Source organism: Prionailurus bengalensis, chromosome A2, assembly GCF_016509475.1.
Source record: "Prionailurus bengalensis isolate Pbe53 chromosome A2, Fcat_Pben_1.1_paternal_pri, whole genome shotgun sequence".
In the NCBI taxonomy this organism is placed as follows: Eukaryota; Metazoa; Chordata; class Mammalia; order Carnivora; family Felidae; genus Prionailurus; species Prionailurus bengalensis.
In genome coordinates, this window is record NC_057348.1 from 773,778 (window position 1) to 786,541 (window position 12,764).

The 12,764-nt window shown below is 64.6% G+C and overlaps 2 protein-coding genes and 2 non-coding genes across 4 annotated transcripts; 2 read left to right on the top strand and 2 right to left on the bottom strand.

Annotated features, from left to right (window-relative positions):
* Positions 1 to 2,220: 2,220 nt before the first annotated feature.
* TRNAF-GAA lies at positions 2,221 to 2,293 on the bottom strand. Its single transcript has one exon. It is a non-coding gene; the product is annotated as a tRNA-Phe (tRNA).
* Positions 2,294 to 2,434: 141 nt separating this feature from the next.
* TRNAN-GUU lies at positions 2,435 to 2,508 on the top strand. Its single transcript has one exon. It is a non-coding gene; the product is annotated as a tRNA-Asn (tRNA).
* Positions 2,509 to 2,699: 191 nt separating this feature from the next.
* Positions 2,700 to 8,811, top strand: NDUFS7 (NADH:ubiquinone oxidoreductase core subunit S7). Its single transcript, XM_043590128.1, has 8 exons — positions 2,700 to 2,800; positions 3,816 to 3,849; positions 4,725 to 4,793; positions 5,137 to 5,254; positions 6,323 to 6,502; positions 6,573 to 6,619; positions 7,310 to 7,398; positions 8,647 to 8,811. Exons 1-8 carry the CDS (start codon positions 2,785 to 2,787, stop codon positions 8,742 to 8,744), a joined length of 651 nt encoding a protein of 216 aa, XP_043446063.1. The 5' UTR covers positions 2,700 to 2,784; the 3' UTR covers positions 8,745 to 8,811.
* Positions 8,812 to 9,312: 501 nt separating this feature from the next.
* Positions 9,313 to 12,529, bottom strand: GAMT (guanidinoacetate N-methyltransferase). Its single transcript, XM_043590127.1, has 6 exons — positions 12,271 to 12,529; positions 11,159 to 11,304; positions 10,886 to 10,949; positions 10,510 to 10,577; positions 10,243 to 10,353; positions 9,313 to 9,707 (listed from the first exon to the last, which is right to left on the bottom strand). The coding sequence occupies exons 1-6, from the start codon at positions 12,449 to 12,451 to the stop codon at positions 9,567 to 9,569; spliced, it is 711 nt and encodes a 236-aa protein (XP_043446062.1). The 5' UTR covers positions 12,452 to 12,529; the 3' UTR covers positions 9,313 to 9,566.
* Positions 12,530 to 12,764: the final 235 nt, after the last annotated feature.

Below are 12,764 nucleotides of genomic sequence, written 5' to 3' on the forward strand. Positions count from 1 at the left end.
AGGCCCCAGGGGTAGCTGATCTGCCTGGAGAGCTGTGATGTCATACTCACAACGGCAGAGGTCGTTGTGTGTGCGGCCATGGGGTCGCGCCGTGGGGGCCGCGAGTGCCACTCCAGCCGGTTCCTGCAGACGACGGCCTTCGTCTGGAGGCCAGGCTCCCGTTCCTGCCCCGACACAAAGAAAGGGGGCAGGTCTCGTCACGCCGATGGCCTGAGCGTCCCCAGCTCGGGACCCTGACCTTTGGTGACCTGCCACATAAAGGATCTTGACTTAGTTTCACCTGGCCGGACCTTGCACAGAGTCCCAGACATCTAGCGACCTGTCACATCCGTGCTCAAATGAATTATTTACTGTAAGTTGACGGAAGGTTGTACTTGGAAGTCCACGGAGGGGAGGTTCGTTTCAAAACCCCGGCCCAGGGGTGCCTGGGTGGCTCAGTCGGTTGAGCGTCCGACTTTGGCTCAGGTCATGATCTCGCGGTCCGTGGGTTGGAGCCCCGCGTCGGGCTCTGTGCTGACAGCTCAGAGCCTGGAGCCTGTTTCAGATTCTGTGTGTCCCTCTTTCTCTGACCTTCCCCTGTTCATGCTCTCTCTCTGTCTCAAAAATAAATAAATGTTAAAAAAAAAAAAAATTAAAAAAAATATTTAACAAAAACAAAAAAACAAAACAAAACAAAACCCCGGCCCAGAGGCGCAAAGCAACAGTCCCACCTCTTCCTGTGGTCACCGCTCGCCCCCATCCCTACTTCTTGGGATGGGGATGTCCTTGCACGCACCTCGGTACCTCTTCAAGTCTACTGCTTATCTAGAAAAAGAATCTTGAATTATTTCGGTGCTGGGGGGGTGGGGGTGGGGATACCTTGCTGGCTCAGGTGGTGCCTTGACTCTTCGTAGGTTAGAGCCCCCCATCGGGCCCACTAGAGGTTACTTAAAAGTAAAATCTTAAAAGCAGGGCGCCTGGGTGGCTCAGTCAGTTAAGCATCTGACCCTTGATTTTGGCTTAGGGCCCGGTCCCAAGGTTCGTATTGATTGGAGCCCTGTGTGGGGCTCTGAGGTGACAGCACGGAGCCTGCTTGGAATCCTCGGTCTTCTGTCTCTGCCCCTCCTCCACTGGCGCTCTCTCTCAAAACAAATAAACTTTACAAAAAACAAAAGTCACGTACCGTGTACGGGGTAAGAATCTGAACATCTGTTCAAGAAACTGCCCATCCCCCACCGTCCCGGGTCCCCCCCGATCCCCAATTCACAGTTCCCTGCCGGATGCATGCTGTCCCCGTTCCAGGTTCTCCCCCAGCCGGCCTGCCCTTGTGGGGGGGTTCTCCATCAGGCTCCGGGGGGGGGGGGCGCCTCCCCTCCCCCTCCATCAACCAGCCTCGCATGCCCTTTGCCCCTGCGGGTGCCCTCTCTTGAGTAACGGAGTACCCCAGGACCTAGTGGTGGATTGGAAACCCAAGAGCAGGCTGGCCATGACTCTGGCGTCTCATGGGGTAGCCGTCAGATGGGCTGGGGGCTCCGCTCCGGGTAGCTCGCTCTCCTCCCTTGCTCTCCTCGCTCACGGGGCAAGGACGTTCCAGGAAAATGAAACTTGAATAAGGCTCAGACTTCCATTAATACTCTCTATGTTCACTTTGGTTCGCGAATTGCCGCAGGTGCTGAAGACAGGGGACTGGGTGTTGGGTACATGGGAATTCTGTGTTGGCGACTTTTCCGTGCCTAAAATTATTCTGAAATGCAAAGTTTATTTAAATTTAAAAAGAAATCCAGCTCCACAGGCTAGTGGGTAGTGGGAAGGAAATGGGAAGGGGCCTGGAGCTCCTCGTTGGAGCCAGACCTGCCGGCTGTGCCCGGCATTCGTGACCGGCCCCAGCGGGGGCTCCAGGACGCGACCGACTTGTCCCGCCTGGAGGCCAGCCTGCTGCTCATCTGCGCTTGCAGGTATGAGCCTGCGTCCCCAAGTGTAAAATCCAGCAGAAGGATCTTAAGAATTCGGTGACACGCAAGCCGCAAGTGTTTTTGCGAACTCTTGTTTGGTGGGTTTTGACCGAATGGGCTGGAATCGTGGTCCAGGGGGTGGGGCAAGGGTTGTGAGGGTCCCGTTCTGGGTTCTGCCCCACCCACGCTGGCCCGGGGTGACATTGGGGTGGTGGTGGTGGTGGGCGGAAGCAGCTCCCCGCCCGCCAAGCAGAGGGGGCCTCCCTCTCTGCAGGGGCGTCAAAACGGCTGCCGAAACCCGGGATCGAACCAGGGACCTTTAGATCTTCAGTCTAACGCTCTCCCAGCTGAGCTATTTCGGCGGGGCGGCAGGGGCCGCTCTCACCCGGAGTCCTCCCCCGCGCCGCGCCGCACCCCGCCGCCCGCGCGCCGCCTCGGCCGGCGCCTTGCGTCCCGGCCGCGCGCGCCTCCTAAAGCCTCGCGGGGCGCCGGGCGGCAGCGCCGTCTCTGTGGCGCAATCGGTTAGCGCGTTCGGCTGTTAACCGAAAGGTTGGTGGTTCGAGCCCACCCAGGGACGCACTTTTGGACTTTTGTTCCTGAGGTAAGGAGACGGCGAGCAACCCCCCTTCTTTTGCCGGGACGCTCCTCGCGCCCCCCCCCCACTCCCCCGCGTCAGCCCGTCCCGCGTGGGGTGTCTGGCGGCACGCGTCAGGAGGAAGTCCGCGCGGGCGGAACGTCCCAGGCCCGGCTCCTCGCTTCCGCGCCCCGGCCGAGCCGCTTTGGGAGACGGCCCTGGAGACCCGGAGCGCTAAGGCGGACGGACCGCAGGGGTTGTTTGAAGGCCGAGGCCAACATGGCGGCGCTGGCGGGTGAGTGCGTCGGGGGTCGCGGGGTCGCGGGGCTGCCCGGGAGGGGAGCGTCGCGGGGACGGCGAGGAAACAGGCACGCGGTCCGGCCGGGCGGGGACCGGTGTCCAGCCCGTCCCGCTGCAGAGACCCCCGTCCCCGGATTAGGGATTGAACGCGCAGGACAGAAGTCACAGCGCGAAGGAAGGCGGTTGCGCGGAGACACCGTGGTCAGGACTCTGTTTCGAAGCCCGGGTGGTGCGTTCGTGGTCCAAGGGCCGAGCGGCGAGATCTGGCGGCACCTGAGGGGGGAAGGGCGTTTGCTGTGCTGTGAGCTCATCCGGAGCCCTCAGTCTCCAACTGCGGAAACCGAGGCACAGAGAGGGGCGGCCCGCCGGGGAGCCCCGGCGGTTAGCTTGGTCTTCAGGCCCAGCCTCCGAAACCTCAGAGCCCCGGCCCGGGGCCCGGAGCCCGGAGCCTGGCTGGTGTCTGCGGATTTGTTTACTCGCGCACACTTGTGGGGCACCAAGTCACAGGACCCCAGGGAAGCCGCGTCTTGGGAGAGACAGGCACCGCACAACACACACATGGAGACGCCACAGGGTGACAGGATCGAGGGAGTCTGGGGGGGCTGGTGTAGACCTGAAGCCTGCCCGTAGGAAGCGCTGGCCAAGTGCACGTGTGGGGCAGGGTGCTCCAGGCAGCGGAAGCTGCAGGTGCAAAGGCCCTGGGGCAGGAGGGACACTGACCTGCTTGAGGAAAGGGAGGATGGTCCTGGTGTGGTTTGGCTTTTCGTTCAGGGCTTGGGGTATCGAGCAGGGCAGTGACACCGTGTGGCTCATATTCTGAAAGAGCTCTCTTCGCAAGGGTTTGTTAAGGGGAATTTAGATAGACCAAGGGTAGGAGCAAGGAAAGGAGCGGGGGGGAACTTGTGGGGAAGCTCCCGGAGGCCGGACCCTGCGGGCCCATCTAGGTCCCGGGTTTACTGCCAGTGTTGCTGCCTGGGCTCATCGCCTCCACCACACGGTTCTCTCCGCAGCTCCCGGCCTTCTCCGCCAGATCCTTGCTCTGCGGTGAGTGTCTGTGTGTCCCTCCCCCACCTCAAGGCCCTGACACGGAGGGTTCAGTGGGGCCAGGGGAGGGGCAGGGGGTGGGTCAGAGCACCTCGGAGCTGGGACGGCCCTTCCGCAGCATCGGGCAGGGGGCCCAGCTGCCGAAGGTCACACGGTGAGTCGGGCAGCGCTGGGGCTGACGGTGTCCCGCGGCAGGTGGGGTTCAGGCCCCTTAGTGGGGACCGTCCACGTGGTGGCAGAGCCGCCACTCAGACCCGCACCTGCCTGCCCGGGTTCCCTCACAACTCGCTTGCTGCCTGTTGCGGGAAGGCGTCTGGCGCATCTGCTCAGATCGCAGCCTCGGGGAGGCCCCCTTAGGACGGGGAGGCAGGTGGCCACCGTGCCCTCTCGGTGGACGGAGCCCGGAAGTCAAACCTCCCGTGCCATGGGACCCGGGACATGGCCAGGCTCAGGAGAGGCTCTTCCTAATGGAGGGAGCTGGGAGGCTTTGAGAAGCACACGGATTTGGGCTGAGTTTGCCCTGTTTTGATAAGGACTTTTTCCTGGGCATAAAATACACACTCGGTGTGAAGTAAAGGGGAAAATGAGAGAATTATAAAACGAAAACCACATACTTTGCAGCCCAGGGCTCGGCAGACTTTTTCCACGAAGGGCCAGGTTGTCTCTGTGGAGACCACTCAGCTCGGCCTTTGTGAAAAGGGCTGCAGAAAAGCAGGAATGGGTGGACGTGGTGGCCAGTCAATGAAACCTTATTTACAAAAACAGGCAGAGGGCCAGATTTGGCCCCGGGTGAAGTTTCCCCCCTAGTGTGGCCCCTGTGACAGCGTCGCGGGGCACCCCAGGCTCCTCTTCACGTGCACCCCCTCTCCCCGCAGCTCCGGTGTGGGCGTGGCCCTGCAGGGTCGAAGTGTCCATTCGAGCGCGGCCGCTGACAGCCCCAGCAGGTGAGGCCAGCCTTCCCGGGCACCTGCACACACCCGAAAGCCTCCCCTTGGCACGGCAGCTGCCCATGGTGACTCCAGTCCCTCCCTCCACCCAGGAGGGTCATACGGCACGGTCCCCGCCCTCAGGGCGCACCTGAGACTCCGGCTGCGCTTCCCCAGACCAGAAGGGCCCTTCATTTCCTTCCTTCGCTCAGCAGGCACGTCCTGCCCCCGGCCTGGCGGCCCGGATGCTGGGGGCCAGCTTGGTGCTGCCCTCTGAGAGGCTGCTCTGGGCTGCAGGCTGTCCGGATGCCCGCCTGGCTGACGTCCCCTCCCTCCCCTGCACTCTGTGTTCTGTGTCCAGCACCCAGCCCGCTGTGTCCAAGGCTGGAGCCGTGGTCCCCAAACCCACCGCGCTTCCCAGCAGCCGGGGCGAGTATGTGGTGGCCAAGTTGGACGACCTCATCAACTGGGCCCGCCGGGTGAGCCCCCGCCCCCTCCTCCGACCCTCGGGCCTCCTGCCGCGTGTGCGTGCACACGTGCGCACCTGCCCCTGGCTGCTCCTGGCCCTGATGTCCTCTCGGTGCCCCTGCCCTGCTTCCTGGTCCCTCCCTTGGCCCCCAGAGAGGATGGCCTGCCTGCCCTCTGTAGTTTTTCTGTTTCTGTTCATTCTTCTTCTTTTTTTTTTTTTTAATTTTTCTTTAAAGCTTATTTATTTTGAGAGAGGGAGAGGGAGACCGAGTGGAGGAGGGGCAGAGAGTGAGAACCCCAAGCAGGACCCGCCTTGTCAGCGCAGAGCCTGGCACGGGGCTTGAACTCACAAACTGAGATCGTGACCTGAGCCGAAGGCGAGAGTTGGACTCTTGGCTGACTTAGCTGCCCGGGCGCCCCACCCTCCCTCTTTCCTCTTCTAATATACGAGTGATTTTTGTAATTGGGAACGTTGTGCAGGCCAAGAACAGGGGCTCCTTCCTGGGAAAAGCCTGAACACCCTCCCCCGCCCCCAGGACTGACCACAGAGCCGTCCGTGTTGGGTCCCCTCCCTCGAATCGTGCGCGTCTGCGCCGCCCACTGACCACCTGTTTCGCAGGACAGTAGCTCCTCTTGGTGTGCCGGGGGTGTCCAGGGGCCGGCCACCGTTAAGAGTCCCCCGCTGTTTCTGTCTGTGTGTAAGAGTGGGGCCACGGCGAACATTCTTGTGCAGCCACAGCACGGAGGTGCCCCGCGTGGCATTGCTCGTGGTGGTGGAACCCCGCGATGCTGTCAGGGTCGGCCTGCTGTGTGGCCTAAGCCCTGCCACCTGTATTAGCACGAAGCGGGCAGTGGGGGCCACGTCCCGGTCCCCGACGGGGCAGACGGAGGAAGTGCTGCGCCCCCCTCCCCCCGCCCCGGGGTGGCTCACTTCACCTTCCTGGAGGGCACACTGGGCCAGTGACCGGCACCGGAGGTCACGTGGTGGAGGGCAGGGGGGGTGGCGTGGCTGGCGTGCCGTGCACACGGTGCGCCGTCCCCCGCGCCCTTCCCGGGCTGACCGCCCTGGCCCCCGGCAGAGTTCCCTGTGGCCCATGACCTTCGGCCTGGCCTGCTGCGCCGTGGAGATGATGCACATGGCCGCGCCCCGCTATGACATGGACCGCTTCGGCGTGGTCTTCCGTGCCAGCCCGCGCCAGGCGGACGTCATGATCGTGGCCGGCACGCTCACCAACAAGATGGCCCCGGCCCTGCGCAAGGTAGGCCTGGCCCCGCGGCCCGCCCCCCGCCCCGGCCCGAGCCGCGCCCAGACCCCGCCGTCTCTTCCAGGTCTATGACCAGATGCCGGAGCCTCGCTACGTCGTGTCCATGGGCAGGTGAGTGCCGGGCGGGCCCGCCACAGACACGCCCGTGATGTGCCGGCGCGTTTCTCGCCGGTCTGTGCCCGCTACCCGCCGTCGCGGTCCCGGAGCCCCGGGTCTGCGTCCGCTGCCCACCCCAGAACGTCCCTCCCGTCCGCGCAGTCCCTCCCGTCCGGTCTGTGCCTGCCCCGGCCTGCCCCGTGCGCGCTCCGTCTCCTCGCCTCTCCGCGTGCCGCCCACTGGCCACCCTCCCTGCGTCGTCAGGTGGTCGCGTCACTCGGCTCTTGTGTCGAGCCGCCTTAAGTTCATCCCGTTACCGTGCGCGGGTCCGTGATTTTCTCTAATCCCAGAACCTTCGATCGGCCCAGAAGGAAACCCTGTCCCCCTCCCCGGCCCCCACGAGCCCCTCTCCTGTCCTCGGATGAGCCCGTTCTGGACGTTTCACACACGCGGACTCACACCCCGCGTGGCCTCTCGCGTCTGGTTCCCTCCCTGAGCGTCGCGTGTTCGGGGTCCGCCCATTTGCTTCTGCTCTGCCTGATCCCGCAGAAGGCGTCAGGTGGCCATTCTGTTTCCTGTGCCTCCACCCCGCACTCCTGCCCGCTCCTGACGCCCGTGTGCCCTGGAAGGCCGCCGTGATTGGGGGGGCGGGTGGGGAGGGCAGGCCGGGGTGGCCAGCGTGGCCCTCACGTGCCCCCCCCGCAGCTGTGCCAACGGAGGCGGCTACTACCACTACTCCTACTCCGTCGTGAGGGGCTGTGACCGCATCGTGCCCGTGGACATCTACGTCCCAGGTAGGCCCCCGCGGCAGAGCCCTGCCCACACCCTCCCGCTCCACGGGGCGCCTGCACGCCAGAGACAGTGGGCTCCCCCCATCAAAAGGAGGGTCAGATTTCGGTCCAGGCAGAAGGGTGAATCCCCGGCCTCCCCCTCCCCCGCCCCTCGAAGGTCTCCCCACCCGAAGAGTCTTGGCTTGTATCCAGATGTTGGAGCGGGCTGCTGCCGAAGCCTGGCCTGAGCCGGGGGGCGGGGGGGGGGGGGCTGCAGGCACCTGCCAGCTTTAAACTACGTTTCGCGTACAAAACCAGAAAAAAAAACAGCCAAAAATAAGGGAACCGTGTGCACGGTTCTCATTCTCGCCAAGGAGAGCGAGACTCCCCTGGCCCCAGATTGCCAGGGAGGCCAGATTCAGGAAATAAAAATCCAGGGCAACCCCCCCCCCCCCCCCCGTGATATTTGTCGGGAAACGAGTAATAGTTGTCTTGGCGTAAGTAAATACATCTCCTGCGACGCGCGTGGTACACGGACACTGGAGAAGCTCTGACTGTTTGTCTCAAGTGCACAGTAACTGGCGTCCTGTGTGTTACCTGGCCACCCGTGGGCCCCGGCATCCGCCCCGCCGGTGGTTCGAGGTCAGGGGTTGGTGCATAGCCTGCGGACGGGCTCTCAGTGCCGGCGCCGAACACCCGGCCCGAGTGTCCGCGGAGCAGGGGTGCTCAAGGCCGCAATTCCACGTCCCCCGAGAAGCCGAAGTCCCGCCTGGCATCTCATGAGGCAGAGGAAGGGCTTTTGACGTTGGAGCCGAGTTCACCGTAACATGGTGTTGATTTGTTTCGCATTCTGCGGATCTCCACGCCGGGCCCCGGGCAGCCCCCAGGCCGGGGGGACGGAGCCGGTCTGGTAGGGAGGGCATGTAGGACCCCCCTGCGGGCCAGGGGCCAGGCCCCGGTCAGTCCCCCTGCTAGGGACAGGGACTGTAGGGGAGCATTTCTCCAGGGCTGCCCGTCGGTCTGTGGACCATATGGGCCTTCCTGCCCGCCCCCAGCCGCTCTGCCCCCTCAACTCCCCCCGCCCACTCTTTGAAGGGCCCGCCACCAGGCGAGTGTGACCCAGGGTCAGGAGGCAGGCCGCACGTGTCCCGCCAGGGGTCTCTGAGCCGGGTCGTGGCAATAGCGATGCGGCCGCTGGTCCAGGATAGCCTAGGCCAAGGGGCCCCCCTCCCTGCCACAGGGAAACTGAGCCCCCCCCCCCACCCCCCGCAGGCTGCCCGCCCACGGCTGAGGCCCTGCTCTACGGCATCCTGCAGCTGCAGAAGAAGATCAAGCGGGAGAAGAGGCTCCGCATCTGGTACCGCAGGTAGTGCCGCCCCCCCGGCCCCTGCGGCGGCCCTGAGGATGGCCAATAAACCTGCTGCACCCACCTCGCCACCACCCTCTCCGCGTGCCACGTGTGGGCGGTGGGGCCTCAGGGAGGTGTGGGAGCTGCCCGCGCGTGGCCTCCCCGAGACCGACAACGGAGGGGAGCGGACGGGCCCGAGAGCCCGTGGAGGGGCACAGAGGAGGGCAGCGGGTGACCACGTGGGTGCCAGGGGGTGGGAAAGTCGGGGCGCGGCCCGCCTCGGGAGGCACGTCTTGGGCTGTGGTGTGGGTCCTCGCCAGCAAGGCCGGGCTTCCAGGGTTTGCTTTCCTTCAAGGCCCCGCCTGACGGTGGGACCAGAGGCGCGCTGGCCCTGATGCGGCTCCGCACCCCGTCTGTACCCCCGCTGCTGACTGGAGGCAGGGGCTCACGAGCTCTGACAGCTGCTCCGGTCCGCCGGCCTGGGCGCCAGGAGGGTCACGTGCTGGCCCGGAGACACGGGGGCTCCCCAGAAATCCATTTAACATGTGCTGCTCTTGGTTTTGGGGGGCAGAAGGAAACGAAAGTGCGGGTGCGGCGCACCGTGCTGGGCAAGCCCAGTGTTAGTGTTTATTTTACCCTCGGTGCCCCTGAGAGGAAGGTAGCGGTATCCCCTTGCAGGGAAGGTCAGGGAAGCTGGCCCTGCGTCCCACTGCGGGTGTGGGCCGGGACTTGAACCCAGGGCCACGAGAGCCCAGAGCCTGCACTCCCGGCCGCGAAGGCACCGTGTGGGGCACGGGGATGGGACTGCGGCCCCCCTGTGGTCAAGCCGGAGGCCCAGGCGGGCTCAGTGCCTGGTGACCAGGGGCGTGATCATCCGAGGGAAGGCGTAATAGCGGCACTCGGCCGGTGGGACCAGCTCCATCACCTCCGTGTGGATGTTCTCCCGTCTGAAGCCCGCTTCCAGCAGGGCTGGCACCTGTGTCTCCTGGCGGCGGGAGAGACAGGCCAGGTCACCGCAAGCCGCCAGGCCACACGAGACCCCCACGGCGCCCACTCTTCCTGGCACAGCGTTTGTAATTGCCAAGGCCCCCGGGAGGGAGCCCCAGTCTGGGGGGGGGGGGGGCATCTCCAGGGGTCTCGACTCGGGCAGCAGTTTCCTGCTGTCATGGGGTGCCAGCCGCTGCCTACTGCACATCCTCTCAGGCAGCAGGAAGAACGTGAGCCGAGGCCCGAGACAGCGTGGCTAAACCAATAAAGACACGCTGGGTGGAGGAGGGCAGAGGGAGGGGGATGCCTGGGTGGGGAGGCTGGGCTATATCCCTGTATCCTGAGGGCACTGGGGAGCCAGGAAGGTGTTATAGCTGGGGAGAGTCTTGACACACTTCTTCCTGGAGCTCACATTCCACCCAAGAGATCAGCCCCTGAGGTCAAGAACCACCCCCTAGGTCACAAGCTACTCCAGCTGCTGCCTGGCTCGGGGGGGGGGCAGAGACCCACGGGGAGCTCCCAGGCTGCGGCACCTGGAACATGGTGGTGATGTCCGAGTACTTGGACTTCATCAGCTCCCCCCACGACGTGAGGTTGCAGTAGGTGAGAATGCCCCCGGGCTTCAGCAGGCGAAAGGCATGGTCCTGGGCAGGGGACAGTGATCAGGAGGGATCACCCAAGGCGGCCTCCTGCATCCCAGCAGGTCAGAGAAACAGGAAGAGGTGTCCTGTGTGCGAATGGCAGGCCCCCCCTCCCCCGCTCAGCCCTGGGGGGTGACCATCCCACCCAGCGGGTCCTACCTTGATGAAGGCGAACTGGTGGGTATGCCAGGTCTCCTCGGACAGGGGGTAGGTGTCATACAGGATACCTGCATAGGAAGTCACAGGCTACGCGGTCAGGGCCGGGTGCAGCCTCACCAGCAGCGTCTGCACAGGGAGACTAGACCCCAGAGGCTTCACCCAGCACTCAGTGTGCTGCCTCCTCTGGGAACGGGGTCCTGCTCAGTTGTCCACACACCTGCCGAGTGCCAGGCCCTGGCTCTCGGATCTGTGCCCCCAAGTGAAACACTGCAGCGTGTGTTCCTTAGAGGGTCCCTCTGCAGGCCAAGGAAGGAAGGGGCTAGTGGTGGAAAATGAGGCAGGGGCTCCCCCCCACCCAGCCCCCAAGCCCGCTCACCATCAAAGTGGCCGTCTGGCAGGGTAGGGGCCACCTCCTCCCACAGGCCTTTCAAGGGAACCACCTTGGGGCGGGGGAGAAACAGAAAACAGATCGGGAGTCACGGGGGTCCAGGATCTTCCCACCTGCTGCAAGGGAGAGGGCTGAGGAGCTCCCAAGGGAGAAGACCACTTCCTCCATTTTTGCACTGCCTGGGCCCCCAGCCCCTCCCAGGAAAGGGCCTCGACCCCACAGGGTAGTGCTGAGGGGGGACGTGCAGGCAGAGGCGGGCACCTTGTGTGGCTGCCGCTGGGCCCAGTCCTGGAGGCGCTGGAAGACGCCATCATTGCACTCGATGATCCAGTGTTCGTCGATGGGGGCCTCTTGCACCCTGGAAGCTGCGATCGCCATGCCGAAGCCCACCTCCAGAACCCGGCCCCCTGGGCAAAGATCCCAGCATCACACGCCGGGCTGGGGCTGGGGGAGCTGCCTGAGGGAGGGGGCCCGAGGGCAGGGTCTTTGCAGAGAGAAACGTTTGCCACAAGGACAGGAGAGCACAAGTGGGGCAGAGGCGGAGGGTGACACACAACACACTGGCCCTGAGAGGGAACAGCGTGGGCTCCGGCCAGGGGCCAGAGAGGGTGGCAAGCCAGGGAGGCGTGGGCAGCGGATTTTAGGCCCAGCCCCAGTGGGGAGGTCAGATCCTGGACTTTGATCCCTGGTGGTGCTTATCTCTTGATTCAGTTACTTTTCTCTGGCCTCCCCCCTCCTGCTCCCTGCAATGAAGTTTCTGCAGGAGAAGGGGGGTGAGTTTGAGGCCTGAGGCCTGCAACAGTTGGGGAGGAGGTGGTCCCCATTGGACAAGAGACGGGTGATAGAAACATCCCAACCACGCAGGGACACTGCTTGTGCAAAGGCCTGGAGGACCCATGCCTGGCCCCTGGGGACCTGGGGAGCCCTCGGCACCCCTCAGGCTCTGAACGAGGCACAGGGCCACCGGGACAGCTGTTTGGCAGCCTCAGCTCTCCCAGAGCTATTCGTAGCCGGGGCGGGGCTTCTGGGAACTCCTGGGCAGCGCTCCCCCACCCCCCTCGCTTGGCCGCCACCGCGTCCCCGACCTCACGGGAAGACAGCGGCTGAGCTCCGCCCGAGGTCATGGTGGGGCCCATTCCCTCGACCCAGACCCTTCCCCATCTGGAAGTTTCTGGTACTTAGGAGGCGCCTTCTGCGTGCAAGCCCGTGCCTGCAGCACCCCCTTTACTTCCCCGTTGCTCCCCGCTAGCCTCATTTTACGGGCGGGAAAACCAGAGACACGGAGAGGCCCCGATGCACACCGGCCGGAGAACCGGCTGGACCCCAGATCTGAGCGTCCTGCGGCCTCGGGTTACAAGTGGGTGTCCGGCTACCTTTGGAGGAGGCGGCGGCCGCCAGCGCGTGCATGTAGGGGGTCTCCCAGCGCTCCATCACCGGCTTGCCCAGGATCTGCAGGTGCATGTCCGCCGCGTCGTAGGCCGCGGGCGCCATCTGCCACGCAGGGCTGCAGTTCTCGCCGGGGGCGAAGATGGGGGGCGCGGCGGGGACGCTCATGCTGCGGCGGGGACGAGATACCGGACTGCGCTCGCGACGCGTGGGCCTGATCCCTGCGAGGCCTTCTGGGGCGGGGGCGGGGCGGGGCCGCGGGCCGGAGGGGCGGGGCGGCCCGCAGGCCGGAGGGGCGGGGCCGGGACCGGTGGGCGGGGCCGGGGGCGGATTGCACGGAGGTCTGATGGGCCTCTAGCGGCCACTGGGCCAAAGGCGCCCTGTGCATCCTGTGAAAACAGATGGCACTGGCTAATAGTTACCCAGTTTTGTTTTCTGTTTTATTTGAGAGGCAGGGAGACCGAGCGAGTGAGTGAGGTAG